The 27,584-nt window shown below is 39.6% G+C and overlaps 1 protein-coding gene across 1 annotated transcript in view; it reads left to right on the plus strand.

The window, feature by feature from the left end:
- Nucleotides 1–27,128, plus strand: part of ADGRG4 (adhesion G protein-coupled receptor G4) — a 139,871-nt gene extending 112,743 nt beyond the window's left edge. The window contains exons 17-23 of the mRNA XM_053579107.1: nt 1,515–1,636; nt 3,527–3,795; nt 7,160–7,238; nt 9,632–9,912; nt 16,391–16,492; nt 17,456–17,623; nt 26,896–27,128. Coding sequence (XP_053435082.1) covers nt 1,515–1,636; nt 3,527–3,795; nt 7,160–7,238; nt 9,632–9,912; nt 16,391–16,492; nt 17,456–17,623; nt 26,896–27,008 — 1,134 coding nt within the window. The 3' untranslated portion in view covers nt 27,009–27,128. The remainder of the gene's footprint in view (nt 1–1,514; nt 1,637–3,526; nt 3,796–7,159; nt 7,239–9,631; nt 9,913–16,390; nt 16,493–17,455; nt 17,624–26,895) is intronic.
- Nucleotides 27,129–27,584: the final 456 nt, after the last annotated feature.

The following is a 27,584-nucleotide window of genomic DNA, read 5'->3' on the forward strand; positions in this document are numbered from 1 at the left end:
CATTTTAGCTATTGCTGGTTTTATAAATGATGAACATTGCCGTAATATACATTCTTACTCATTTGTCTTCAAATACTAGTAAAAGTGTCCCTGTAGGTTAAGTTGACAGAAGTGGAATTTAGGTATAAAATATTCTGATAGTTAAAATTTTTTAATTTAGGGGTAACCATAAGGATTCACTGAGTTTTCCTTCCAGATGGCTGTCAAATGTGTCTCTTTTTTACCCAAGAATACTTTCTTAGTTCTCTTATGTTACTTTATTGTATACCGTTATCTAAATGTGTTGTATGTGAGTTGATTCTCCAACTAATTGTAAGCTCTTTGAGGGCTGAGGCTCTCTTTGCTCTCTTTTATATTTCTTTCTTTTTTAAACAAAACCATATCTATCCAACAAATAAGAAACACTCAATTGATACTTGTTGAATTTTAGGAATCGTTTTTAGTTCCTTCTGAATTGGCTAGAACATTATAATAGGAGTCAAAACACCAGAGTTCATGTTCCAATTGTCAGTAACTAACTATGTGATCTTGGTCATGCTGTTTCACTTGCTTAGATCTTAGATTTTTCTCCTAAAATATGAATGACTGAAGTAGACCAGGGTTTCTCAAACTTGACATTGTTGCTATTCTGAACAATAATTCTTTGTTGTGGAGGCTGTTCAGTTCATCGTAAGATGTTTAGCAGCATCCCTGGACTCTCCCCACTAGATGCCAGTAGCACCTTCCTTAGTTGTAACAACCAAAAAAAGGTCTCCGTATACTGCCAAATGTCCCTGACAGAGGGGCAAAATCACTCCTGGTTGAGAACTACCAGAGTAGACCAATCCTTCTTTACTTTTTATGAGTCATGAAACTCTATAACCATATGATGAAAGCTATAGGTCTTCTTCCAAGACCAGTACACATATATTCAAATGGTTTTACATGTAATTTCATGTCTTTTATGGTTCTCAATTAAGTAATTACTGGCTCTTGGGTGAGGGACACATCTCCAAGAGGGACTCTACCTAACAAATGCAAACATTGTTTGTATCCTCACATTAAGCTGAAAGTTAAAAAAAACCTACTGGACTATGTGATCTCTAAGGTTCATTTTGTCTCTTAATTTTGTGATAATCACTTAAAGGCTAAGTAGAAGGGATATTTTTGTTTGATGTTCTGTGGAGTGTTTTGGGATGCCAGCTGGGGTAATGATTCACTTTGCAACCCAAATTCACATCTATTAGCTTGGTTATATTTTTAAGTGTAGAGCATGTTAATGACAGTGCAACTAAGGACTAAATGTTCTTCCAACGCTGTTGATGGCTCTCTGTGCCCTGTACACAGTAAGTGACACTAGGCATACTCAACAAACAATGTATGGTCCTGTATGTATCCATTCACACAACCTGGTTAAACCCTCTATAGCACAGATGTTACATATCCTGGGAACCTCTTGTTAGTGAGCATTGGAAGCATATTGCCATAAACTCATTCTGGTAAATGTATAAAATACACTATACTGTATTCCCTAGGATTTATCCAGGTCTGCAGTGGATGCAGTGAACGAACGGATATTAGTGCTTATAACCTACACTGGATGTGGAATATCCTCCATTTTCCTGGGAATTGCAATGGTGACATACATAGCTTTTCAGTAAGTTGATACAGCCTTGCTCTGAGTAAGTTTAATTTGGTTTAATGGATACTGCTGTCATTATAATCTTGTTAATTTCCTGAACAAATCACAACATGAAGAGGTCAGATCCATTAGACTATGAAGTGGATAGGCTAAAAACAAACGACAAAGGCCTCTCTAAAAAGGAAACATTTTAATTGGATTTTTTATAAAGGAAGATGGTTGAGGTAAAATATTTCTCCATAAGATGTGAAAAGGACTAACAACAAGGGAACATTGATAAAGTAGACATTCTTAAGAATTTCTTTAATTAAAAGACATGATTAAAGTGAAAAGGCAAACTATAGATTGGGTTTCCATATTTGCAGTGCATATATCTGATAAAGAACTTGTATGTAGAATATATGAATTTGTACATAAAACTATGTAAAGAACCCCTACAAATAAAAATCCAAAAGACAGACAATAAAATTTGAAAATTAGCAAAAGACTGAACAGGCATCTCACAAAAGAAGATATCCATGCCTAAGCCATAAGACAAGTTACTCAACATGAGTAATCATCAGAGAAATGGTAATTGAAACCACAATTATGCACTTCTATGCACTCGCCAGAATGACTAAAATTAAAAATACTGACAATAGCAAGTGTCAGCAAGGATATGGAACAACTAGAACTCTTGCAATTTCTGGTGGGAATGTAAAATGGTGCAGACACTTTAGAAAACTATGGGAAAACTGTAGGAACTGGCAATACCTACTGAAGATAAATATATATCTTTCCATTGACCTAGAAACTTCACTCTTTGGTATGTACTCAAGAAAAAAAGAGCACATATGTCTTCTGAAAGATATATACATATACAAGAATATTTATAATGGTTTAATCATAGTGGCTCCAAATTATAAACAAACCCAATCAATGTACATTAAGAGTTGACTGGATGAATAAATTGGGATATATTCATAAAATGGACTGCTACATCCACAGCAGTGAAAAAGAGTTAATTACTTCTATGCAATACAACATAATAGATACATCTCATATACATAGGTTTGAGCAAAAGAAACCAGAAAAATAAGAAAGGATACTGTACACATGTATGGTTTCATTTACATAAAGTTCCAACTGCAGGCAAAACTAAATCTCTAAGGATAGAACTGAGAATATTGGTTACCTCTGGTGGGAGGCTATTGAATGACAGAAGCATGAAGGAGGCCTTTGGGGTGTTAAAAATATTCTACCTGTTGATCTGGGTGTAAGTTCCACAGGTGTACACATATGTAAAGACTCCTTGAGTTGCATTCTTAGGATTTGTGCATTTTACAATTTACCTTGGTAAAAAAAAAAATTGCACAAAATGAGTATTGCAAAATTCAAATCAATTTAATGAAAGTTTAAAAGAAATAAAGGGGAAAATACATGATTTTTTTTAAATTTTGGAAAATACTGGGTCATTTTCTGCAAAGAAAAATTGTGACAGCTCAGTAAAATTTAAGGCCATGTTTTCATGGGATCTTTGGAAATGTCCAATTAACTCTACTTGGACTGGTTTCCATACACATCCTGCTGTTTTGTAATATGTACCTCCGGTCTGCTAAAGCAGTGATGATAGAATGGTAGTATTCATGAAACTCCTTCTTTTCTTCTTTCTAAAAGAGAAAAAGAAAAAAGGGAGACTGCCTCGTTGAGAAAGGCTATTAATATAGAAGGTCACTACATTTAGAATATTTTTACTCTACCTAGAAGAAGGGTAGGGGCTCTAAAATCAGAACATGTACAGTAAGTAAGATGAGAAATTTAACTTTAATAGGTAGTTCTTTATTCTTTCAGGTATTATACAAGTACGATGTGGTAATAATTAAAAAAAGGGACACTACCTAACTGAATGTCGTGTTTTTCTTTTAGCAAACTTCGAAAAGATTGTCCTTCCAAAATCTTGATCAACCTGTGCACAGCGCTGCTGATGCTAAACCTGGTATTTCTGGTCAATTCCTGGCTGTCATCATTTCAGAAAGTGGGACTTTGTATCACAGTTGCAGTGGCACTTCATTACTTCCTGCTCGTTTCTTTGACGTGGATGGGCCTGGAGGCAGTCCACATGTATTTTGCTCTAGTCAAAGTCTTCAACATATATATTCCAAATTATATCCTTAAGTTTTGCCTGGTTGGTTGGGGTAAGTTCTATCTACCACTCTCCTTGATATCTCTATTTTAAATCTGTGTGTCTTTTCAAGTCTAGCTCCATTCCACAGATTACTTGGGATCCGATTCTGTTAAGCACATGGGTAAAAAATTCAGAGTCACCTGACTGGTGTCTGAGTGTATATCTCCCAACTGTATTGCTCTATAAAGTCAACTTTTAACCTTTATGGTGGGTAGTTGGGACACAGATATATATTAAGCACTTGCTTGTGTGCTGTGCTAAATGTTGGATCTACAGCAGTAAACCTGTCAGATTTAATCCCAGAAGTTCCAATCGCAGCAAATACTAATGTAACAGCTAACACTTAGGTAGTGCTTACCTGTGCTTTATATACTCATTTAATCTTCTCGGTATCTCTGTGGGATACCCGGAAGGCATATAGTATGAGAATAATGAGGATAGGTTCCCTCATTCTCATTTAATAGATGAGGACACCGAGGTACAGAAAGATTAGGTGATTTGCCAAAACTCACTCAGCTAGTAAGTGACAGAGCTGGGATTTGAACCAGGGAATGTATCTCCATCGTTTGGACTTCTAACCTCCATGCTCTTGCTATATTGTTTAAGGAATGGGGAATAGAGTAGAAATGGGTGAAACGATGCTGGGTCAGCCAGGACCTCACTCTCATCACACCTCATGACTGTGATTATTCCTGGTGCCCTTAGAAGAAGCCCGGAATGGTACTCAGGATAGAAAGTACCGAGTATAAATGCCATTTTATGGGTTTGCTTTCCTGTAGTTCTGACATGGTCAGCTCAGCTTCTTTTCCCTCCCACCTTGTCTACTGTAAACAAATTTGGGGTTCAGAAAATCTGTTAAATGCATAGGAGATGTATATATATTAAGTAGAATACATAGGGTATATAGGAATGAATTTTATCTTTTGCTGCCTTCTTGAAGACAATAGCTTCCTAATTAACTACTCATCCTTTAAATGACTTCATTAGCATACTACATGCGTTCACAGGATACACAGTGTTATTATCTATGCTAATGTGGGGAACAGAGACAAGCAAATACTAAACAGAGCATAATCTAAAAATTTGTTTTAGTACACTTTGGAATCCATCAGAAACAGAGCCAAAAGCAGTCAATTCCTCATTTTGATTTAACTAGAGTAATGAAAAATGCGATGGAAGAGGCTTCATGAATAATCCAAAAAGCAGATAACCCACACATGGCTAATTGTGAAAGAACTGTAAATATCACTCCATCCTGGCTTTCCTTCTCCCTCATCATCACTCGTTGTCAGCTTCCCCCTCAGATCCTTCTTCCAGCCTGGCTTCTTGTCTTTTTCATCTTATTCTGCACACCCTTCCTGGGGTATAGGGGGAGGCAGGAAAGGCTAAAGCTTGATACTTGGGGGCAAAATAACTTTGAGGTACACATGCAAGCCAAGGCCAAGTTCTGATAAGATACAATGAACCAGTCTTAGATTCTGTTCATTATTTACATAGACGGCAAAAGGAAGAGTAGCTAAAAGTGCCAGGTCCCAAGTTCTCATCCCACACGTTGAAAAGAATGACACCAAAACAAAGAGAACAGATAACTACCACACAAGTTGTGGGGTTCCCTGTTGCTGGGGAGCTGGTTCTAAACAAAAGCTATGCTGTTTTCTGTTCTGAAGGGGGCAGAGTACAAAGCCTCATATCTCCAAAGAATCCTGGGAGGTAAGGAGAAACTGTTTCATGACAGTCTCCCAGAGGAGATAGGGAGGTGAGTAGGAGATGGCATTGGAGTGCCTCTTCAGAAACCTTCCTTCTTGCATTTGTGGAAGACCTCAGGGCACTCTGCCAAAATTTAGATAAGCCTTTGGCTGTGTGGATTGTGTGGATACATGTCGGTCACCAGGGAGCCCCTGCTGAGCTGTTCGGCTACAGGGAATTTTGGAGCATTTAAATACTAGACAAATGCAATCAACTGTAAGGAAAATAAATATTAACATCTGTTTATTTTGAAGCGCTGCCTTCCTGATGTCAGAGCAACCTGTTGAAAAGGTTTATTCCTTTATTTAAATCCCTGTCTAAGGCAGTAGATTTGTCCATTTTTTAAAAATAATAAACCACCAGTAAGGATAGGGATAATTGTTTTTTTTGAGACAGAGTCTCACTCTGTTGCCTAGGCTAGAGCACTGTGCCGTCATAGCTCACAGCAACCTCAAACTCCTGGGCTGAAGTGATCCTCCTGTCTCAGCCTCCCCAATAGCTGGAACTACAGGCACCCATTACTATACCCACTTAGTTCTTCTATTTTTAGTAGAGACAGAGTCATGCTTTTGCTCAGCCTGGTCTCAAACTCCTGAGCTCAAGCAATCCCCTCCCCTCAAAGTGCTAGGATTACAGGCATGAGCTACCTCACCTGGCCAGTAGGGATAATTTTTTCAAAAAAAATTTAAAGGTGTAAACACAACTTCTATCCTAAATATGAGACCTCTCTTCATCCCTTATCCCTCCCTCCTGGCTCCCAGGGGATACTTTGCAAAAATATCTGTATCCTTCAAGGCACTGTTGTAGGTGTGGGCTATGCAGATTTGAAGGGATTGTTCCATTTATCATAGAATAAGACACTGTAGGGTTTTTCAAGGTGCTTGGCACTCTGGGGTTTGGAAGAACATTGGAAAGTACGTTACAAAGCCCCTAATGTGTGTAGGTGCATGATCTTTGTTTAGGAGAAATACAATTCTAGAAATAAAGAAATCTCTTAAGTTTTGCCAATGTACATGAAATTGGATTTTTAAACCCCGTGTCTATACGCTCCTCACGTTTGACCATTTTGACTGAACTGATTGCTTTATTATAGTCTGACTGAATCGACTAGTCGTTAACTGGTCGATCTAGTCAAAATGTCAAACTAGTAACGAGTGCGGAAACAGCTTCCCTGTCAACAAGCCCTGAAGGCTGCAGCTGATTGCCTGTGCCCTTCTCCCAAGGTGACCTAGACAAAAAGATGACCTGACCGAAGGGGCAGAATTGAAACGGAGGGAAATTGGCAGCCCCTCATCTGAGAAGAAACGCTTGATGGGAACTTGTATTCCGATGAATGAGATACTTCTATTGCCAAGTTGATTTTTTTGGCACTTGAGCTATTTTTAATAACCAGTGGGCGTTGTATTGGGGCCATTGGCATGCTGTGTAGTTTAGCAGATTGGAGAACTCCTAGAAATGTTTAACTTGGAAGAATTCACAAACATTTTGCAAACATGGTATTTTGATGCCGACACATCTGTGGCTCATTTAAACAGTGTCTTAAATACCAGCGCTCACAGTCATTGATCAAAATCCCCACCCCCGCCACTGCCTTATGAAATACCTGTGGCTTGCTTTTTCCCCTCTAGGAATGCCAGCGATCATGGTGGCAATTATAGTCAGTGTGAAAAAAGATCTGTATGGAACTATGAACCCGACAACTCCATTGTAAGTACCAGCATCTCTGGTGGTGGGGCTGTGGATCAGCAGGGTACGATGAGGTGTTCTTGGCCTGGGGCTTGGTTTTGCCACCGGCTTTAGGGAAAACTCAGCCTAAACCTTTTTGCCTTAGACACAGTCAAAAGCCACACTCACATAACAGATGCCTAAGCTTTCTACAAGGTAACGGCAAGTTAGCTTACCTCTAAGTTCCATTACCTCCTCTGAAAAGTGGGGATAATAATGTTTGCCCTCAATGTCCCGTGCAAACAGAAGTGAAATCATGTATATACAGTGCTCAGCGTGTCACCTACTCCATGTAAGTGCTATGTAACTGGCAGCTATTATGTTTACAAAGCTCGCAGATCATTGAAAAGAGGCAGTGGCCACTACAAGAAAATACTGAGATGAGTTGGAAAACATTTTCTACCTTTCAACAACAAAGTTCTTCCCTGAAGAACACAACACAGTTTTCCTTTGTAAGCTGGCTCGGCTTTGTGTTCTCTTGTTTCTTTTCCTTTCTTTTTTTAATCCATTTGATGTATAAGCACATGTCTTTGGTTCTTTGAAACACAGTCACAAAAGAGTAGCAATTCACATCATTCTACCTCTCCAGAACTTTCTTTTATCGGCATCTAGCTAGTTAGTTACCCTGTGGACCTTTAGGCAGCACAATCTCATTTTACACTTCTGATCATTGCACTCTCTTTATCATTGCCTCTCCAATTCTCTTCCACTATGGATTTCCTCTCCCACTGAACTGAAATCAAATGTAGGAGGTCCTGCTCCCGGGACTCCCTACTCTTTTATATTGAGATGTCGGTTTCCAGAGTGTCAGAGGTATATTGGCCTTTGCATCAGATGTTTTCTAATTAAAATTCCTTGTTATCTTTTCTTTCTCTCTCTTTTCTCTTCCTTTCCTTCTCTGCTCCTCCTTCCTCCTCCCTCTTTGCCTGTTCTATGACTTAAAAGGTCCCCAGTGTCTATCTATATAATGGTGATTCTTCTTCAAAGATTAAAAGCAAAAGCAAAAGCAGAATAAAATCAACTCCACTTTCTCCCCAAAGAGCCTTTTCATATGTGAATTGGTTAGTAAGAGGCAGAGTGCTCTAATAGGAGTTTTATTTTTAATTATATATTGAAGAGGTAATTCGTGCACATGGAACAAAATCCAAATGTACAACAGGGTAGAAAATGGAAAGGAAATTTCACCCCCAACCCCCGTTCACCCAATTTATTACCAACAATCACGTTTGTGTACGTTCTGTTACCTGAATGGTAGATACAAACCATTCGAGGCCTCGCTCTTTTCACTTAACAATATCTTGAAGGTCAAGTGGTGTATGGTGCCCCATGATCATATTAATGTACACAGCTATGATTTAATAAAAATAAAAAAACAATCTTGAAGGTGATTTTCTATCCAAATGAATAGCACTGCCTCATCTTAACAGTTTTTAGAGCCTCCTTTGAGACTGAAGATGATACTCAGTGAATCCTTAGAAGTAGACTCTCTTAGGGAAATTAAATATCTTGTTTCATACCTTCGCAACACACACACACACACACACACACACACACGAAAGTATGCACACCAACACGAACAACATAACCAAAAGGGATTTTCCTGGTTTTCGAAAGTCTCAGCTAAATTGACACAGGCTAAAATTAGTCAAGCTTGTCTGTGTTAAAAAATCAGAAGCAATGCCTTCAGTAATTGGAAATGTTATTAAATGAAGTGTTTGTTCATATGAACTGCTACATATTTTTTCTTTAATACAAATTGGACAGCTGTTAATCAATCCACTGGCCACTGTTGCCTTTTGTAGTCCAAATACATCATATTTTACTGCAGTACAACTAGAGCTGTCCTCTTTTTGTTGCATTTTCATTAACTCTGATAGTCTCATCATTGTTTGATATAGCATTCAGAATAGCCATTCATTGCGCTTGTCCTTTTACTGTGATATTTATCATGCAAAGCAGAATTCATTCTGCAAATAAAAGCTCAGGTGTAAAGTAAGTGGGGAGAGCTACTTTTTTTGGTGGGGGGGGGAATGCATAATATGTTTTTTTGTTTTTTGCTATTGAGGAAGAGAATGGTTTCCTAGGGAATTGGACTGAGAGGTTTCTGCATACATAGGGCACAAATAGCCTCCAGGATCTCTGACTTGGTATGGAAAGCACCCTGAACTGGGGCTCAGGAGAGTGAAATTCTTGTCCCAGCTCTGCCTCCAGTGGGCATGAGTGAACCCTGTCAAGTCAGTTCATCTCTCTGGGTCTAGGTGTTCCTAGGTAAAATGAAAATGACTAGATGAGATTCAGCATTTAAGAAATTGGACTTTACCTTACCCTAATTCACAAGAGTCTTCTTTTCTTTCTTTATTATTTATTTATTACAGTTGTTGGATTAAAGATGATTCTATCTTTTACATCTCCGTGGTGGCTTATTTTTGCCTCATATTTCTCATGAATTTCTCCATGTTTTGCACTGTGCTTGCTCAAGTGAATTCCATGAAATCCCACAGCCAGAGGACTTGGTGGAAGATGATCCTGCACGATCTCAAAGGCACAATGAGCCTGACGTTCCTGCTTGGCCTCACATGGGGGTTTGCCTTTTTTGCCTGGGGACCTGTAAGGGTCTTTTTCTTGTACCTTTTTGCTATTTTTAACACTTTGCAAGGTAACTTCTCCTTTGTCTTTTCTGTGACTAGCTAGAGCTCCTCCAAAGCTTTTAGTGCTTTGGAAAATAATCTTATCTGTCAAAGATCCAAAGTAGGAGAAAATCCAAGAGGCCTCTGCTCTCATTGAGTGGACAGGCAGCCGTTTGAAACATTAGCTAGATATTAAACTTCATTAAATGCCTACTATTTCCTACTCAGAGATAGAGGGAGAAGCCCAAATGGCTAACCCAACTTTAGCTAGTTGGAAATGTCTATATCAAACACTGATAGGTAATACTTCTTACAGTATTTATTTATTGCACCATTATATTGTGCTTGTAGATGTACTCATTCATGTTCGTGTTGATATTTGGAAATGCACAATCCAGTTGAACAAAGCAACTAATTGCACAGTAGAAACATTAAAATTGTTAATTCATAGTCTATGTCTGTATCAGACATCTTAATATTTTGAGAAGGGACCAGGTTAATTTTTTGTAGTATCATATAGGAATGAAGGGTAAGAGCAAAGGGCTGTGGGTATGGTCTTGGGTTTGCTACAAATTGACCTTTAAAAGTCCCACAGCTGGTTGACTTAGATGATCTTAAGCTAAGGGCTCTGTAGCTTTTTAATCTTCTTCCTATATTCTAGTGAAAGGAACAAACGATCAATGAAGTGATTAAATGATAGACAAAGAAGATACAGGAAGTAAAAGCTAGGGATCTGGCTAATATAGCTCTAAGTAATTGTTGATGTTCATTTTAACCTGATTTTGACAATTGAAATATACTGAAGGGAAGACACATGAAGAATGATTTTGTGAGAGTCTCAAATGCCACTCCAGACTTTTATCCACAAGTTTGGCCAGTCCATTTGGGTGACTGGGACAGGCTAGGAGTCATTGTGACATTCCATTGAGTTAAGAAATCCCTTACTGCTCTCCAGTATTTTTTTTTTTTTCATTCAATGAATTCTTTTCTCTAAAGTGCAGTCCACTTGTGGTCCTATGAGATGCTCCAGCAAGGAAAAAGCTCTATGGTCAAAAAAGTTTGGGAAATGTGACAAACTATATTCCCCCATTAATAGAACAGCATAATATACATTAGCATGGTAAAAGCTCTGATGAAAAAAATAGAAATGTCTTTAAATGTAAACTTCAAAACTCTTTGTTGAGGTAGGTGTTAACCCCTGAGGAACCTTGGGAAGTATAAATTGGTATGCAGTTGTTCTCAGCCAAGCACTTGCAAAGTGCTACAGGAGGCTAGGAAGGCAATCTAGCATGAGCCATAATTTCTGCCCTTACATCTTATAACTTTAAAATATCTCATTTTAGAGGAATGATGTGGATCAACAGGAACTATCTGTCCCACCAGATTCTGCCACCCTTATACTGCCATATTCTAACTGGAATGTCAAAAGTCATAAAATGTGTTGTTTCTCCTCTAGATGCCATTTTCATTGCCTCTGGTAGTAAGATGCAATTTATAGGAATTCTCCACACCACTTTCACTTGGGTCCCTTTCAGGCTACTGGCACTTCATTGTTTCTGGAATGCTGACTGAGTCTCTGGTGATGGTTCTGCACTTTTCCTCTGGACAGAACTGCCTGGCCCACATCGAGCTAGTCTACCTCAACACTCTCCCATGATGCTTTAACTTCAAAAACTAAGGAGCCTCGGTGTAGAATGTCTACAGAAATGAATTAGAGACGAGGCGCTTGTGCAGACTTCCTCCTCGGTGATAACTCCAGGCTTCTCTTTGGCTCACTGATTCGGAGGAGAAATATGCTCACTCTATGGAAAGAGGGATTAAAGGTGCTCACTCTATGAAAAAAGAGATTAAAGGAAAGCCAACTAAAGAACGCGAAAAGCAAAGCAGTTGCAAGCTTGAAAAGGAGGAAAGGCAGGAGTGTTTTCAAAATAGCAAGTGCTCTATTCCTGGGGTGGAAGGGAAAAGTAGGATGCAAGCAGGGAGTGCCATGGGTAGACGTAGAATTTAATTGGGTGTTTCTTAAAGACTAAAATCAAAGCCCCATAGATCCAGCATCAGCAGAGCCAAGCTGTCTCTGTTATCTCTGCTTCGTGTCAATCAAGCACCAAGTAGTCCTCATCCTGCATGAAGATAGGATGTGCCATCTTATATTGAGGGTGTTTTCAGGGCCCTGAGCTTCAAATTCAATTTATATACACACATGTGACCCAGCTAACCTCAAAACGAAAATGCAATGGAACAAGTGGACAAACTAGCCATTGAAAGGAGCCATGGAAACAGGTCATGCTGACTGAGCAGAAGTGGCTTGTGGTCATTTGGGAAAAAAATTATTCTCATGATGAACTATTTATGAAGGAGGAATGCACACATAAAAATGCAGGTGACAAAAACCTGACATCTTCCCTCATGCCTATGTTCTTCTAGTGAGTAAGCAGATCAATCTGTTATTGGAAAGAAAAAGGAAGGCTGTCAGGCAGAGAGGGAGAGCTGGCAGGCAGCTCATTGGAATTCACAGAATAACCTTTAAGTCTGAGAACTAACTAAACCCCATGCAGGAAATCAGAGCAGTAATAGGTGCTTGATGTCACTGTCACCCCTTGTTCATGCTGAAGCTGGAGGAGTTTTATCTGTTCTGAGACTAGGGTTTATTCTCCTCACGCTGCTGCACCACCTTCCAGGTGGCTGCTGCTCAGAAAAACAGTGAATGCTGCTGAATTAGTCACCACAGTTGTTTGGTTACAAATGGAGCTAAAGCCCTCGGGAGAGTTAGTGAGACATGCCACTCCTTTTAGCCTGCAGATTGCTGCGTCCCACCTGGAATCAGAGAGTCTCAGGGCTGGGGCCAGGGAGCTAAGATCTTCCCAATTCAACTTCCCATTGAGTGATAAGAAGTCTCTTGCCTCCACCTGGAACTTCCCTGGAACTGAGAGCCACCATTCTGTAAAGCAGAGCATTTAACCTGTAATCAACTCTGATTCTTATACCACTCTTCCTTACCCAAGGCTAGTATAGTACAATGGTTAGACCTTGAGCTCTGAAGCCAGACCGCTTGTCTTCAGTCCTGATTATGTCAGTTCAGTAATGGCTCTGGGACCTAGGTCAAATTTACCAGACTTCTCAGACTCTGAGTTCTCTCTAGCAACCACAGAGAACAAGCCTAATTTGGCCTTTTCATGACAGTTCTTTTGGATCTGTGGCTATAGCTGTCATCTCTCCTCACTCTATATTTTCCACTCCCAAGGTTTTGCTAATCCAGATGCAATACCCGAGTTCTTCTGGCTTTTCCTCAAGTTCATCACTCTCTTGTCTACTCTATTTTAGAATATTTCTTTTTGTCATCATCCTCTTAAAACAAAGCTTAATGGCTGGGCACAGTGGCTCATGCCTGTAGTCCTAGCACTCTGGGAGGATGGATCACTTGAGCTCAGGAGTTTGAGACTAGCCTGAGCAAAAGTGAGACCCCTGTCTCTCCTAAAAATGAAAACTTGAGGCAAGAGGATCCCTTGAGCCAAAGAGTTTGAGGTTGCTGTGAACTGTGATGCCATAGCACTCTACCAAGGGTGACAAAGTGAGACTATGTCACAAACAAACAAACATACAAAAAAATTTAAAGCTTACCAAACTGAACATAGTGGTGATGGGAGATATGGACAAACAAGGCGAGAGAGACTCTCACCCACCTTAATCAAGATTCCTTACTTCCACTAAATGTTGTTTTAAAATTAGCTTTGGGGGCACTCACTACTGACTTGTGCTCAGCTGGCAATGAGTTAAGACTTTTTTCCTCCCAATCATTTACCGTCAGGATAACCAGCCAATGTGGAGACAAACTGTATAGAGAATAAGGGTTTCCAAATTGTACTTGGGCCAAAATAAATATTTTGAGGCTTGAGAAGGCATTGTTAAGGTTGTGAGAGTTTGTGTACCAAGTGCCTTGGAGTTCAAATCAACAAACATCTATTGAGCCACCACACTTGGTACTTGAGGCAAAGGGAAAATTGATATATATATATATATATATATATATATGTAAAAGAAACATACCTCAGCCCTCAGAGACTCAACAGCTAAGTGGAGAGATAGGCAACAAGAGAATAATAGCACTAAATGTAGCAAATAATATAAGAAACAAAATGTTATGGGAGTTTAAAAGTGGGAAAGATGAGTTGCAGTTTGAGGGATCTAGGAAAAGTTTGTGGATAACAACTTTTGGTAGAGACCATAGATAAAAGTCAGGCTATTGACAGGAGTTATTTTCTGCCAATTCCATCCTCCAACTTTAGGAAATCACATTGCACAAGAAATGTGCAATTGGGATCATCTTAAGTCACGGTTTTATGTCCTAAAGAGATATGTTAGGGGGTGGGTATAAGAAATGGCTGGCATTGGTGATAGATAACTTCAGCTCCTACCTCCCACTTACATGACAAAATCAGGGCAGGCAGTGGAAACTGAGTGAACCAAATACACGGTTTCCACACGATGTAGCAGTTCCAGAGAGCATGTGCATTAGACATTGATTGCCATGTAAAAAGTTACCCCAAATTTCAGCAGCTTAAAACAACGAACATATAGTATCTCACAAAGTTTCTGGGGGTAAGGAATTCTGGAGCAGCTTAGCTTGGTGTTTCTAGCTCAGAGACTCTCACAAAGTTACAGTCAAGCTATCATCCAAGGCTGTAGTCATCTGAAAATTTGACTGGAGTATCTTCTTCCAGGAAGGCTCACTCACAAGGCTGTGGACTGGAAGCCTCAATTCCTCAGCAGGATGTTCTCAAGACAAAATACATGGCTTCCTTCAGAGTTAATGAGGAGAGAGATGGGAGAGAGAGAGTGGGAGGGAGAAGAGGGAGAGAGAGTGAGAACCCAATGTCTTGTCTTTCTTTTTTTTGAGAACCCAATGTCTTTTCTAACCTAATCTAAGAAGTGGAATGCCATCACTTCTGCCATATTCTATTGGTACAATGTGGAAGGAGACTTCACACGGGTATGAATGCCAAGATGGCATCTCGGAGGCTGGCCACCATAGCAAGCCTTATCTCTCAAGCTCTAACATGGACAGCAACTCAGGGGCAAGACAGTGGTTGACATGAAGTCTAGATACAGACTTTTTTGCTATCACTGCCTTTGGTAGAGAGGTTGGAAGGATGAGATAAGAAGGCAGTAATGCAAAAATCTTCTCCCATTCTGAAGGCTGTCTGTTTGCTTTAGTTTTAATGCCCTTAGCTATGCAGAAGCTTTTTAGCTTGATCAAATCCCAGTAATTTATTTTTACTGTTGCTGCAATTGCCGGGGCATCTTCCTCATAAAATATTTTCCCAGGTCAATATCTTCAAGTGTTTTCCCTGCACTCTCTTCTAGAATTTTTATAGTTTCAGGTCTTAAATTTAGATCTTTTATATAGTGATTTCAACAAAGGTCTGATAACTAGAATCTATAGAGAACTCAAATTAATCAATAAAACAAACAACTCCAGAAACTTCTCTGAAGATGACAGACAAATGGCCAAAAAACACATGACAAAATGCTCATTGTCTTTAATCATCAGAGAAATGCAAATCAAGACCACTCTGAGATATAACCTAACTCTAGTAAGATTAGCCTACATCACAAAGTCCCCAAACTGCAGATGCGGGCATGGATGTGAAGAAAAGGGAACACTTCTACAGTGCTGGAGGTATTGCAAACTGATACAACCTTTATGGAAAGAAGTATGGAGAATCTTCAAAGAACTAAAAGTTGAACTTTCATTTGATCCCGAAATCCCATTACTAAGTATCTACCCAGAAGAACAAAAATCATTTTACTACAAAGACATTTGCACCAGAATGTTTACTGCAGCCCAATTCATAATTGCCAAATTATGGAGGCAACCCAAATGCCCACTGACCCATGAATGGATTAACAAATTGTGGTCTATGTATACCATGGAATACTATTCAGCCACAAAAGGGGACTTTATATCTTTTATGTTTACCTGGATGGAGTTGGAACATGTTCTTCTTAGTAGTGTCTCAAGAATGGGAAAAAAGTATCCAAAGTATTCAATACTATTATGAAACCAATATAGAAACACTTACACACTCACATGAATGATAAAACACAAATATAGTCTAGCAAGGAGGACGGGAGAGGAGAAGAGGGGAGGGCTGCTGGTGGGAAGAGGAAGGGCATTTGGTGGGATCTCACCTAATGCGCACAATGCAAGGGTATATTTCCAAATAACTAGGAGTAACTTGTAACTGTCTTACTGCAAAAAATAAGTAAGTGAGGTGATGGTTATGTTAATCAGTTTGATTTAAGCATTCCACATTGTATATAAAATCACCACATTGTACCCCATAAATGTATACAGTTATGATTTTAATTAAAAATTAAATTAAAAAAAGAAAGGCAGTAATGGTCCAGGGGTTCCTCAGAAGTAGTATCTGTGGTGACAGGAGTAGGTCTGAGCACGGGTACTGGTGAAGAAAGCTGAAAAAGACTGACCTTCTTCTCCTGGCTTAGGGTTCCTCATCTTTGTGTTTCACTGTGTGATGAAGAAGAGTGTGCGGGAGCAGTGGCAGATGCACCTCTGTTGTGGGTGGTTGCGACTGGATAACTCTTCTGGTAAGATTCCAGGTTGGGTAAAGTTTGAATTGTACATATTTTATGAAACAGATCAGATTAGCTTGTCTCCTAACTTGAATTCATATTGCATCAGCTTCAAATAGATGCTGTTTCCATGTCATGAAAATGATTTGTGCGTTTGAGCTGAGGTGAATGAAGTCAAGTGAAGAACATGACTCGGGCCATATTTTAACCAAGAGAAGTTTTTGCTCTGGCCCAGATTCCCTGGATTGCTTGTCCTTGCTGTCATCTCAGTCTCAATTCAATTGAAAGAACATTGATTGAGTGCCAACCATGCTCCAAGCACTAGGTCACAGCAGCTTCTGGCCAATAGCCAGCTGTAGGTTGAGTGGATGTAGGAAGCGAGGAGTTGTGGTAAAGGTGGAGAGAACTTGTCAGCATTCCTAAGCCACCTGGACAGTGGGCTGCTCAGCTGGACTGATGGCTTTCCTGAAAAGTAGGAGACAGAGTGGACCAATGTTGCCTCTTAACACTGATCCTTCCCTTGAGAATGTCTCCAGCATAGACAACTGATGTTCTCTGAATCACAAGGATCTTCCATCCAATTCAGGCAGCTTCTCTCTGTCTCAATACAAAGCCCAGTTAATTTCCTTTAGGGACGGCAGCACTTGAACTGTAAGATTCTATAAGGAACCCTGAGGTCCCCATGTTTATGCCAGGCCTGTCAGAAACTGGCTGGTCCTTTTGCTCTAGGGAAAGCATACATCCTTAGTAAGTGAAATGGCTCTTCCTACACCCCACATTATAGTACAAACTTACTTCTCACAGCTTCATAGAAAAATTGGCTCCTTAAGACACCCAGAAAGTACACCATGTGCATTCAGTTTTATATTTTTTTAAACAGGATGATCAAAGTATAATTTACATAACATAAAATTCACCCTTTTTATGTGTAGAATTTGATGAGTTTTATAGTTTTAACTTTTTCTGGTGTCATTTCAGATGGGAGCAGCTGGTGTGGGATAAATATTGGGTATAAACAGGAAGGACTAAAGAAAACCTTTGAGCACAAACTGTTGACACCATCCCTCAAGTCGACTGCAACAAATTCCACTTTCAAATCTTTAGGCTGTGCACAAGGCATTCCTTCAGAAATAAGCTTCCCACATGGTGAGAAAAATGGCTCTGTTGTCTACATTTATTTTATTTTATTTCAAAGTACTAAAAGAATACAAATGTTTTATTTTATTTTATTTCAAAATACTAAGAGAGTACAAATGTTTTTGTTACATGGAAAGCTTTTGTAATGTAATGTGATGGTGTGCCCGTCACCTGAATAGTGTCCATTGTCTGTCTTTTAATACCAGAGATATTGACTTAATGTGAGACCTTCCTCCTCAAAACTCAGTGCATATGCACATGGATATACCAGGGCTCATTCTTGGCTGAGAATGTATGCAAAGAGCATGTGTAAGCTGTTTCCAGCCTCAGGGAACTTAGTATGTGCAAATCTGATGGATTCAATTAATAGAGAAGAGAGAGACTGGAGTTTAAAAAAAATCATGGGTAATTAAAAACAATTGTCACAGATCATTGAAACCAAAAAGAACCTTAGATATTATTTAGTTCATTCCTCTCGTTTTACAGAACCTTAATCAAGGAAAAGGAAAATGTCTTATAGATAGTCACTCAGCCCATCTGCAGTAGAACTGGGGCCAGAACTCAGGTCTTTTGACTCTCATCAGGACTACAGCACCCTACCAAGAATACTCTTACAGGTTCACCTTCTTCCATAGGTAGAGACAGACGTGGAGGTGGGGATGGGGTGTTGGGAGAGAAAATGTAGGAAAAGGATTGGTCTATGGGCTTAAAATAAAGAGAAAGGAAAAATGAAGAAGAACTTAAGAATTTCAAGTTGATGTTATGACGACGCTGCATTCTGTGCACCTGGTTAGACGAAGGAGCAATGGTCTTTGGGAGACCACTTTCTAAAAGACCAAAGTAGACTCCAGTTCCCCCCCAAACAGACCACCTTTAGTAGCCTGGCTGTAGTCATTCTCCCACCTTCTTGGTGCTGCCTGTAGGAATGCCTTATCCACTTATATTTTTTTCTTTTCTTTTTTTTTTTTTTTTTTTTGGTAGAGACCGAGTTTCACTTTATGGCCCTTGGTAGAGTGCCATGGCATCACACAGCTCACAGCAACCTCCAACTCCTGGGCTTAAGTCCCTCCCGAGTAGCTGGGACTACAGGCGCCCGTCACAACGCCCAGCTATTTTTTGGTTGCAGTTCAGCTGGGGCCAGGTTTGAACCTGCCACCCTTGGTATATGGGGCCGGCGCCTTACCGACTGAGCCACAGGTGCCATCCCACTTATATTTTTTTCATTATGTTGTCTCCCCAACTCAGTTCTACTTCCAAGGTCTAAAAAAACTAAAACCAAACAAACAAAAAACCCCACTAAACTTGGAGTTGGAAGGCTTTGACTGAAGTCCCTAACTCTGTCAGCTCTGTCACTAACTCTGTGACCTTGGGCATATCACTTCCCTAGTTGGAGCTACATTAGCTCTATATTTAAATGAGAGGGCTAGAGTGGAGAATCTCTGAAGTGTGTATCAACTTCAGGACTGTGAGTATTTTCCAGTTAGGGTGGTTGACTAGAGTACGGAGTCTCATTCTTCCTCTTGGTACAGGAAAGGTAATAGTGCATATGAAAAAAACTTTCCCTGCCCACAAGCATCTATCAGACTCTAGCTAATTAACCTACAGATATGTTCTGGAGGTCATGTGGAAGCACAGCGAAAGGCATGGGTTATGGAAGCTCCTTAGTCAATAATAGTTGGAGTTAATTGGGAAATATCATTTTTGCAGAAAACGTTGTCACTGGCCATCCTGCTATTTTCCCAGGGGATATTGTTTCCTTAAAAACACACAGCCAAAATGTGTACCTATTTTGCTCCAAGGAATAGTAGCAAATACCATGTCAAGTATTTTAATACTGTGGTACCAAGCAACAGATTTGGAGAGGTGACATCAAAGTGTTTGCCAGTCATGACAGAAACTCAGCCAGTGGGGCAGGAAGATCAGCCATAGGTTTTATTTATTTTTATTTTAATTTTTTTTTGAGACAGAGTCTCACTTTGTCACCCTCTGTAGAGTGCTTTGGCATCATAGCTCACAGCAACCTCAAACTCTTGGGCTCAAGTGATTCTCTTGCCTCAGCCTCCCAAGTAGCTACAACGCCACAACGCCACAACGCCCAGCTATTTTTAGAGATGGGATCTCGCTCTTGCTCAGGCTGCTCTCAAACAGGTGAGCTCAGGCAATCCACTGGCCTCGGCCTCCCAGAGTGCTGGGATTACAGGCATGAGCCACTGTGCCTGGCCCCAGCCATAGATTTCTTTTTTTTCTTTTTTTTTTTTTTATTGTTAGGGATTCATTGAGGGTACAATAAGCCAGGTTACACTGATTGCAATTGCTAGGTAAAGTCCCTCTTGCAATCATGTCTTGCCCCCATAAAGTGTGACACACACCAAGGCCCCACCCACCTCCCTCCGTCCCTCTTTCTGCTTTTCCTACCCCCCATAACCTTAATTGTCATTAATTGTCCTCATATGAAAATTGAGTACATAGGGTTCATGCTTCCCCATTCTTGAGATGCTTTACTAAGAATAATGTCTTCCACTTCCATCCAGGTTAATACGAAGGATGTAAAGTCACCATTTTTTTTAATAGCTGAATAGTATTCCATGGTGTACATATACCACAGCTTGTTAATCCATTCCTGGGTTGGTGGGCATTTAGGCTGTTTCCACATTTTGGCGATTGTAAATTGAGCTGCAATCAACAGTCTAGTACAAGTGTCCTTATGATAAAAGGATTTTTTTCCTTCTGGGTAGATGCCCAGTAATGGGATTGCAGGATCAAATGGGAGGTCTAGCTTGAGTGCTTTGAGGTTTCTCCATACTTCCTTCCAGAAAGGTTGTACTAGTTTGCAGTCCCACCAGCAGTGTAAAAGTGTTCCCTTCTCTCCACATCCACGCCAGCATCTGCAGTTTTCATATTCTGTGATGTGGGCCATTCTCACTGGGGTTAGACGATATCTCAGGGTTGTTTTGATTTGCATTTCTCTAATATACAGAGATGATGAACATTTTTTCATGTGTTTGTTAGCCATTCGTCTGTCATCTTTAGAGAAGGTTCTATTCATGTCTCTTGCCCATTGATATAAGGGATTGTTGGCTTTTATCATGTGGATTAATTTGAGTTCACTATAGATCCTAGTTATCAAGCTTTTGTCTGATTGAAAATATGCAAATATCCTTTCCCATTGTGTAGGTTGTCTCTTTGCTTTGGTTATTGTCTCCTTAGCTGTACAGAAGCTTTTCAGTTTAATGAAGTCCCATTTCTTTATTTTTGTTGTTGTTGCAATTGCCATGGCAGACTTCTTCATGAAGTCTTCCCCCAGGCCAATATCTTCCAGTGTTTTTCCTATGCTTTCTTGGAGGATATTTATTGTTTCATGCCTTAAGTTTAAGTCCTTTATCCATCTTGAATCAATTTTTGTGAGTGGGGAAAGCTGTGGGTCCAGTTTCAGTCTTTTACTTGTAGACATCCAGTTCTCCCAACACCATTTATTGAATAGGGAGTCTTTCCCCCAAGGTATGTTCTTGTTTGGTTTATCAAAGATTAGGTGGTTGTAAGATGTTAGTTTCATTTCTTGGTTTTCAATTCGATTCCAAGTGTCTATGTCTCTGTTTTTGTGCCAATACCATGCTGTCTTGACCACAGTGGCTTTGTAGTACAGACTAAAATCTGGTATGCTGATGCCCCCAGCTTTATTTTTATTACTAAGAACTGCCTTAGCTATACGGGGTTTTTTCCAGTTCCATACAAAATGCAGAATCATTTTCTCCAAATCTCGAAAGTACAATGTTGGTATTTTGATACGAATGGCATTGAATAGGTAGATTGCTTTGGGAAGTATAGACATTTTAACAATGTTGATTCTTCCCATCCATGAGCATGGTATGTTCTTCCATCTGTTAATATCCTCTGCTATTTCTTTTCTGAGGATTTCATAATTTTCTTTATAGAGGTCCTTCACCTCCTTCATTAGGTATATTCCTAGGTATTTCATTTTCTTTGAAACTATGGTGAAGGGAGTTGTGTCCTTAGTTAGCTTCTCATCTTGACTGTTATTGGTGTATACAAAGGCTACTGACTTGTAACCTCGATTTTATATCCTGAAACATGACTGTATTTTTTGATGACTTCTAGGAGTCTTGTGGTTGAGTCTTTGGGGTTCTCTAAGTATAAGATCATGTCGTCAGCAAAGAGGGAGAGTTTGACCTCCTCTGTTCCCATTTGGATTCCCTTTATTTCCTTGTCTTGCCTAATTGTATTGGCTAGAACTTCCAGCACTGTGTTGAATAGTAAAGGTGACAGAAGACAACCTTGTCTGGTTCCAGTTCCAAGAGGAAAAGCTTTCAGTTTTACTCCATTCAGTAAAATATTAGCTGTGGGTTTGTCATAGATAGCTTCAATCAGTTTTAGAAATGTGCCACCTATGCCTATACTCTTCAGTGTTCTAATTAGAAAAGGATGCTGGATTTTATCAAATGCTTTTTCTGCATCTATTGAGAGGATCATGTGATCTTTATTTTTGCCTCTGTTAATATGGTGGGTAACGTTTATGGACTTGCGTATGTTAAACCAGCCTTGCATCCCTGGGATGAAGCCTACTTGATCACGATGAATGACTTTTTTGATGATAAGCTGTAATCTTTTGGCTAGGATTTTGTTGAGAATTTTTGCATCTATGTTCATGAGTGAGATTGGTCTGAAATTCTCCTTTTTGTTTGGGTCTTTTCCTGGTTTTGGTATCAGGTTGATGTTTGCTTCATAGAATGTGTTGGGGAAGATTCCTTGTTCCTCAATTTTTTGGAATAATTTCTGCAGTACAGGACTAAGCTCTTCCTTGAAGGTTTGATAGAATTCTGGTGTGAATCTGGACCAGAGCATTTTTTGGTTGTTAGATTTTTTATTGTTTCTTTGATCTCAGTGCTTGAAATTGGTCTGTTCAGGAGCTCTATTTCTTCCTGGCTAAGTCTAGGGAGAGGGTGTGATTCCAAATATTGATCCATTTCTTTCACATTGTCAAATTTCTGGGCATAGAGTTTCTGGTAGTATTCAGAGATGATCTCTTGTATCTCTGTGGGATCAGTTGTTATTTCCCATTTATCATTTCTGATTGAGGTTACTAGAGATTTAACTTTTCTATTTCTCGTTAGTCTGGCCAATGGTTTATTATTTTATTTATTTTTTCAAAAAACCAACTCCTTGCTTCATTAATTTTCTGAATGATTCTTTTGTTTTCAATTTCATTGATCTCTGATTTGATTTTGGAGATTTCTTTTCTTCTACTGACATTAGACTTAGATTGTTCTTCTTTTTCCAACTCCATAAGAAGGCTTGTGAGATTGTTGATGTGCTCTCTTTCTGTTTTTCGAATGTAGGCATCTAAAGCGATGAATTTTCCTCTCAAAACTGCTTTTGCAGTATCCCACAGGTTTTGGTAGCTTGTGTCTTCATTGTTGTTATGCTCAAGGAAGTTAATGATTTCCTGTTTTATTTCTTCCTGCACCCATCTGTTATTCAACAGAAGATTGTTTAATTCCCATGCCTTTGTGTGGGGTCGAGCGTTTTTGTTAGAGTTGAGTTCCACCTTTAGTGCCTTATGGTCTGAGAAGATACAAGGTAAAATTTCAATTGTTTTGATTCTGTTGATATTTGTTTTGTGTCTCAGGATATGATCAATTTTGGAGAATGTTCCATGGGGTTATGAGAAGAATGTATATTCTTTATCTTTGGGATGGAGTGTTCTATATGCGTCTATCAAGCACAGTTGTTCTAGGGTCTCATTTAAATCTCTTATATCCTTGTTTAATTTCTGTTTAGAGGATCTGTCCAGCTCTGTAAGAGGTGTGTTAAAGTCCCCTGTTATTATGGTATTATCAGATATCATATTGCTCAGACTGAGTAAGGTCTGTTTCAAGAATTTGGGAGCATTTAAATTGGGTTCATAAATATTTAGAATTGAAACACTTCTTGTTGTATTTTTCCCTTGACCAATATAAAGTGACCATCTTGTCTTTTTTGACTTTAGTTGCTTTAAGTCCACATGAATCTGAAAATAAGATTGCAACTCCTCTTTTCTTCTGAATGCCATTTGCCTGAAAAATTGTCTTCCAACCCTTGACTCAGAGCTTTAATTTGTCTTTTGAAGCCAGGTGTGTTTCTTGCAGACAGCAAATGGATGGCTTGTGTTTTTTAATCCAGTCAGCCAATCTATGTCTCTTCAGTGAGGAATTCAAGCCATTAACATTTATTGAGATAATTGATAAGTGTGGTAGTATTCTATTCGTCTTATTTTGTGAGAGTCCATTTCTTAGTTTTATCTTTTGCATCAGTGTGGAGGTTAGGTTCTTTCCTTTAATTTCTGAGTTCTTACTTTGCTGCTGATCCATTGTGGTGGTCAGTGTGCAGAACAGGTTGACGTATTTCCTGTAGAGCTGGTCTTGTTGTGGCGAATTTCCTCAATGTTTGTATATCTGTAAATGATTTGATTTCTCCGTCAATTTTGAAGCTTAGCTTATCAGGGTACAGAATTCTGGGCTGGAAATTGTTCTGTTTAAGTATATTAAAGGTAGATGACCATTGTCTTCTTGCTTGGAAAGTTTCATTAGAGAAGTCTGCAGTCACTCTGATGGATTTGCCCCTGTAGGTCAACTGGCACTTACTCCTGGCAGCTTGCAGAATCTTTCCTTTTGTCTTGACTTTGGACAGGTTCATCACAATGTGTTTTGGAGAGGCTCAGTTAGAGTTGAGGCGACCTGGGGTCTGATATCCCTCTGAAAGCAGTGTGTCAGAATCTTTGGTGATATTTGGGAAATTTTCTTGTATAATATTCTCTAGTATGGCTTCCATTCCTCTGGGGCATTCTTCTTCCCCTTCTGGAATTCCTATAACTCGTATGTTGGAACGCTTCATAAAGTCCCATAATTCTGACAGTGACCGTTCTGCTTTCTCTCTCTTCTTTTCTGCCTTTTTACTATCTGAGTTATCTCAAGAAATTTGTCTTCTATCTCTGAAATTCTTTCTTCTGCATGGTCTAACCTGTTGCTGATACTTTCCATTGCATCTTTAAGTTCGCTAATTGACTGTTTCAGTTCCTTCAGCTCTGCTATATCCTTTTTATATTCTTCATATCATTCATCTCTTATTTGATTCTGTTTTTGGATTTCCTTTTGGTTATTTTCCACTTTATTAGCAGTTTCCTTCATTGTTTCCATCATTTATTTCATTGTTTTCATCATGTGTATTCTGAATTCCCTTTGTGTCATTCCTAACATTTCTTTACAGGTGGAATCTTCTGCAGTAGCTACCTCATGGTCCCTTGGAGGGGTTGTTCTGGACTGGTTCTTCATGTTGCCTGGAGTTTTCTGCTGATTCTTCCTCATGAGTGATTTCTTTCATCTGTTTCCTTGACCTAATTTTCCTTTCACTTCCTCTTGCTTTTTAAGTTCTCGTGCCTGTGGACTAAGGGTTAGATGAGTCCTTTTGGTACAGGACCAGAAGGGTGAGAAGGTTGAAGAGTAAGAAAGGGATGAAAGAAAGGAGGACCGAGTGAAGAGAAAAAAAATAGAGAAAGGAGGGGGGTGGGTAAAAGTAATATTGACAAAAAGAAGAGAGGCACGGAAAGAGGGAGACAGAGCAATATAGGTGTACAGTAGGGTACTTTGACACAACCTTAAAAAAACCCCACCTTCTGGGGGTGCTCAGTTGGCTAGTTACCTTGAGGTCAGCAGCTCTTTGCTAACCTAATCAGACACAGTACGCCATCTCCACCAAGTAGAGAGGAAAGACAAAAATGCTATAAATCAAACCAAAACAAGCTAACAGAAAACTTTACGGGATAAAATTGGGTGAAAAACCAAATAGTGTTGGTAGAAACACTAGCAAAAATGAAGTTCTAGTTATTAAAAAAGGCAGCCATAGGAAATTATAATTAAACTAGAAAAATTGAGAAAGAAAAAAGATCTGTATGGAAAACGTTGAAATTAAAAAGCCAAGCAACATCAACAACATCAAAATAAACAAACAAACAAAAAAAAAAACAAATAAAAAAAAAAAGAAAAAAAAACCAGAAGAAACAAAACACAACCAAAAACAAAGCAGTACGTATATGTTGTTGAATATTGTCTGGGCAACACGTGGTCTTCTGGGGTATTAGATGTTAGTCACAGTTCTGATACGACTAGAGGCTGCTGATTTCTCAAACCCCAGCAGGTAGACACCCTAAATCTCTCTTCAGCCCACTTAAAAGGCACTTTGAGCTTGTAAACTTGCTGAGCAGAAACTTTCCCAGGAAAGTGCATGTTGCTGGAATCCCTGCTGGAGTGGCTATCCACTTACCCAGTGTGCCAAAACCAGTCTCACTCTGCCCCTGAGGGTTAGGGCTGTAAGGTGGCTCAGACCCCACCCTTAGGATACTCAGTCGCTGGGTTATGAGCTCCCACCCAATTCTAGCTCTGCAACCATGAGGGCGGAGCTTGCCAGGGCAGATGGCTCACAATGGCTCCCTGTGGCCCATAGCCAAACACTATTAGCTCCGTGTGGCTCAGCGGCTCAGACTGGGGCCCTAGACAATGGCCAAAGTTCTCCGCACTCCTGCTCAGGCTCTCCCCAAGGCAGTTCAACTGAGTGCCAAGTCCAAAGACACCAAAACAGTTCACAGGTAAGGCCTTTCTGGTTTGCAGTCTAGCTGCTACTGAACTTACAGTTGTGGGCGGGTTTAGTCGGATTGAACACACACAACCACTTGCCGGTTTCCCACTGTTTTAGTCCTCCTCTTGGGGTCCAGAAGTCTCTCGCAGACTCTCTGTATCCTCGCAGGGGTGATGATAGGCAGATCCCACCAGCCAGAGATGCCTGGAGTCCTATCTCCCCGGACTCACGATGCCCAGATGCAAGGAAGCTGTTACTCGGCTGCCATCTTGCTGTCCTCCCCCAGCCATAGATTTTAAAACTGAAATCTGGATGCTACTATCATACTTTTGGCAGCCGGAAGCTCAATTCCATTAGCACAGTGTGAAAAATCATGCCCTCTGCACCACCAGGTGCTCTTGAGCTTGAGAAATAGTCAAGCATTCAGGGTAAGAATATCAAATCCATAGATGATATAGGTCTGTGTGTTTCCATTGTGTGTTTTCTCTTCAAGGTTTGGTCATGAATATCCTCCCCTAGGTTACAGTCAGTAATACTGCCTGTTGTTCACAATTCAAGAACATATGCACAGCCTAAAAGATGCTGTTGGAATGAATTAATTCACTCCCAACCTTCACTTCCTTTCTAATTTCTTTATTTATTCCTTTATTTGATAGAATTTTCTTATGCTGCTACTACATGCAAAGTTCCTGATGCCACAGCTGAAAATGTTCTTTATTCCTTTAATGGAGATGACCTCGATGAAGCTCCCTACTATTCTCTCCCTTGAGTTGTGAAATTGGACCTAATTATGTAAGAAGTCTATCACCTGTGGAAATCAAAATGCATTCCATTCACAAACAAAGCTTTTTTCCAATAAATCCCAACAGAGATTCTTACCTCCCTCCATCCCCAGATTTGGAAAAATGTTGAATTTGTGAAGCAATCTGCTCCAATCTTGTATTCTGAATATTATTTTGGAAGGGGCAAAATAATAGAACATTTAATAAATATTAAAGTCAAAATAATTCTCCTATTCATTGTTGTGGTTGTTTCTTTTATCTTTTTCTTTTTTTTTTTTTTTTTTTTTGGCTAAGTGAGCCTATACTTATGATAGTTATGCTATATTAAGGGAGAAATACAGGGTGGGCATAAAGATCATGTGTGATTTACTATGTTAAACTATTTTAAACTGCACACAAACTTTGTCTACCCTGTATCTACAGCATTGGAGATTTTGTTTCAAAAACTTTAAATGTATACATCCCAAAAGAAAAAAATCAAGACCAAAGTCCTTACTGCCCTGTCTTGGGAACCAAAGAATTTCAGATGACTAAAGTTTCAAGATACCCAGTTGGTCTGACAC

Source organism: Nycticebus coucang, chromosome X, assembly GCF_027406575.1.
Source record: "Nycticebus coucang isolate mNycCou1 chromosome X, mNycCou1.pri, whole genome shotgun sequence".
NCBI lineage: Eukaryota > Metazoa > Chordata > Mammalia > Primates > Lorisidae > Nycticebus > Nycticebus coucang.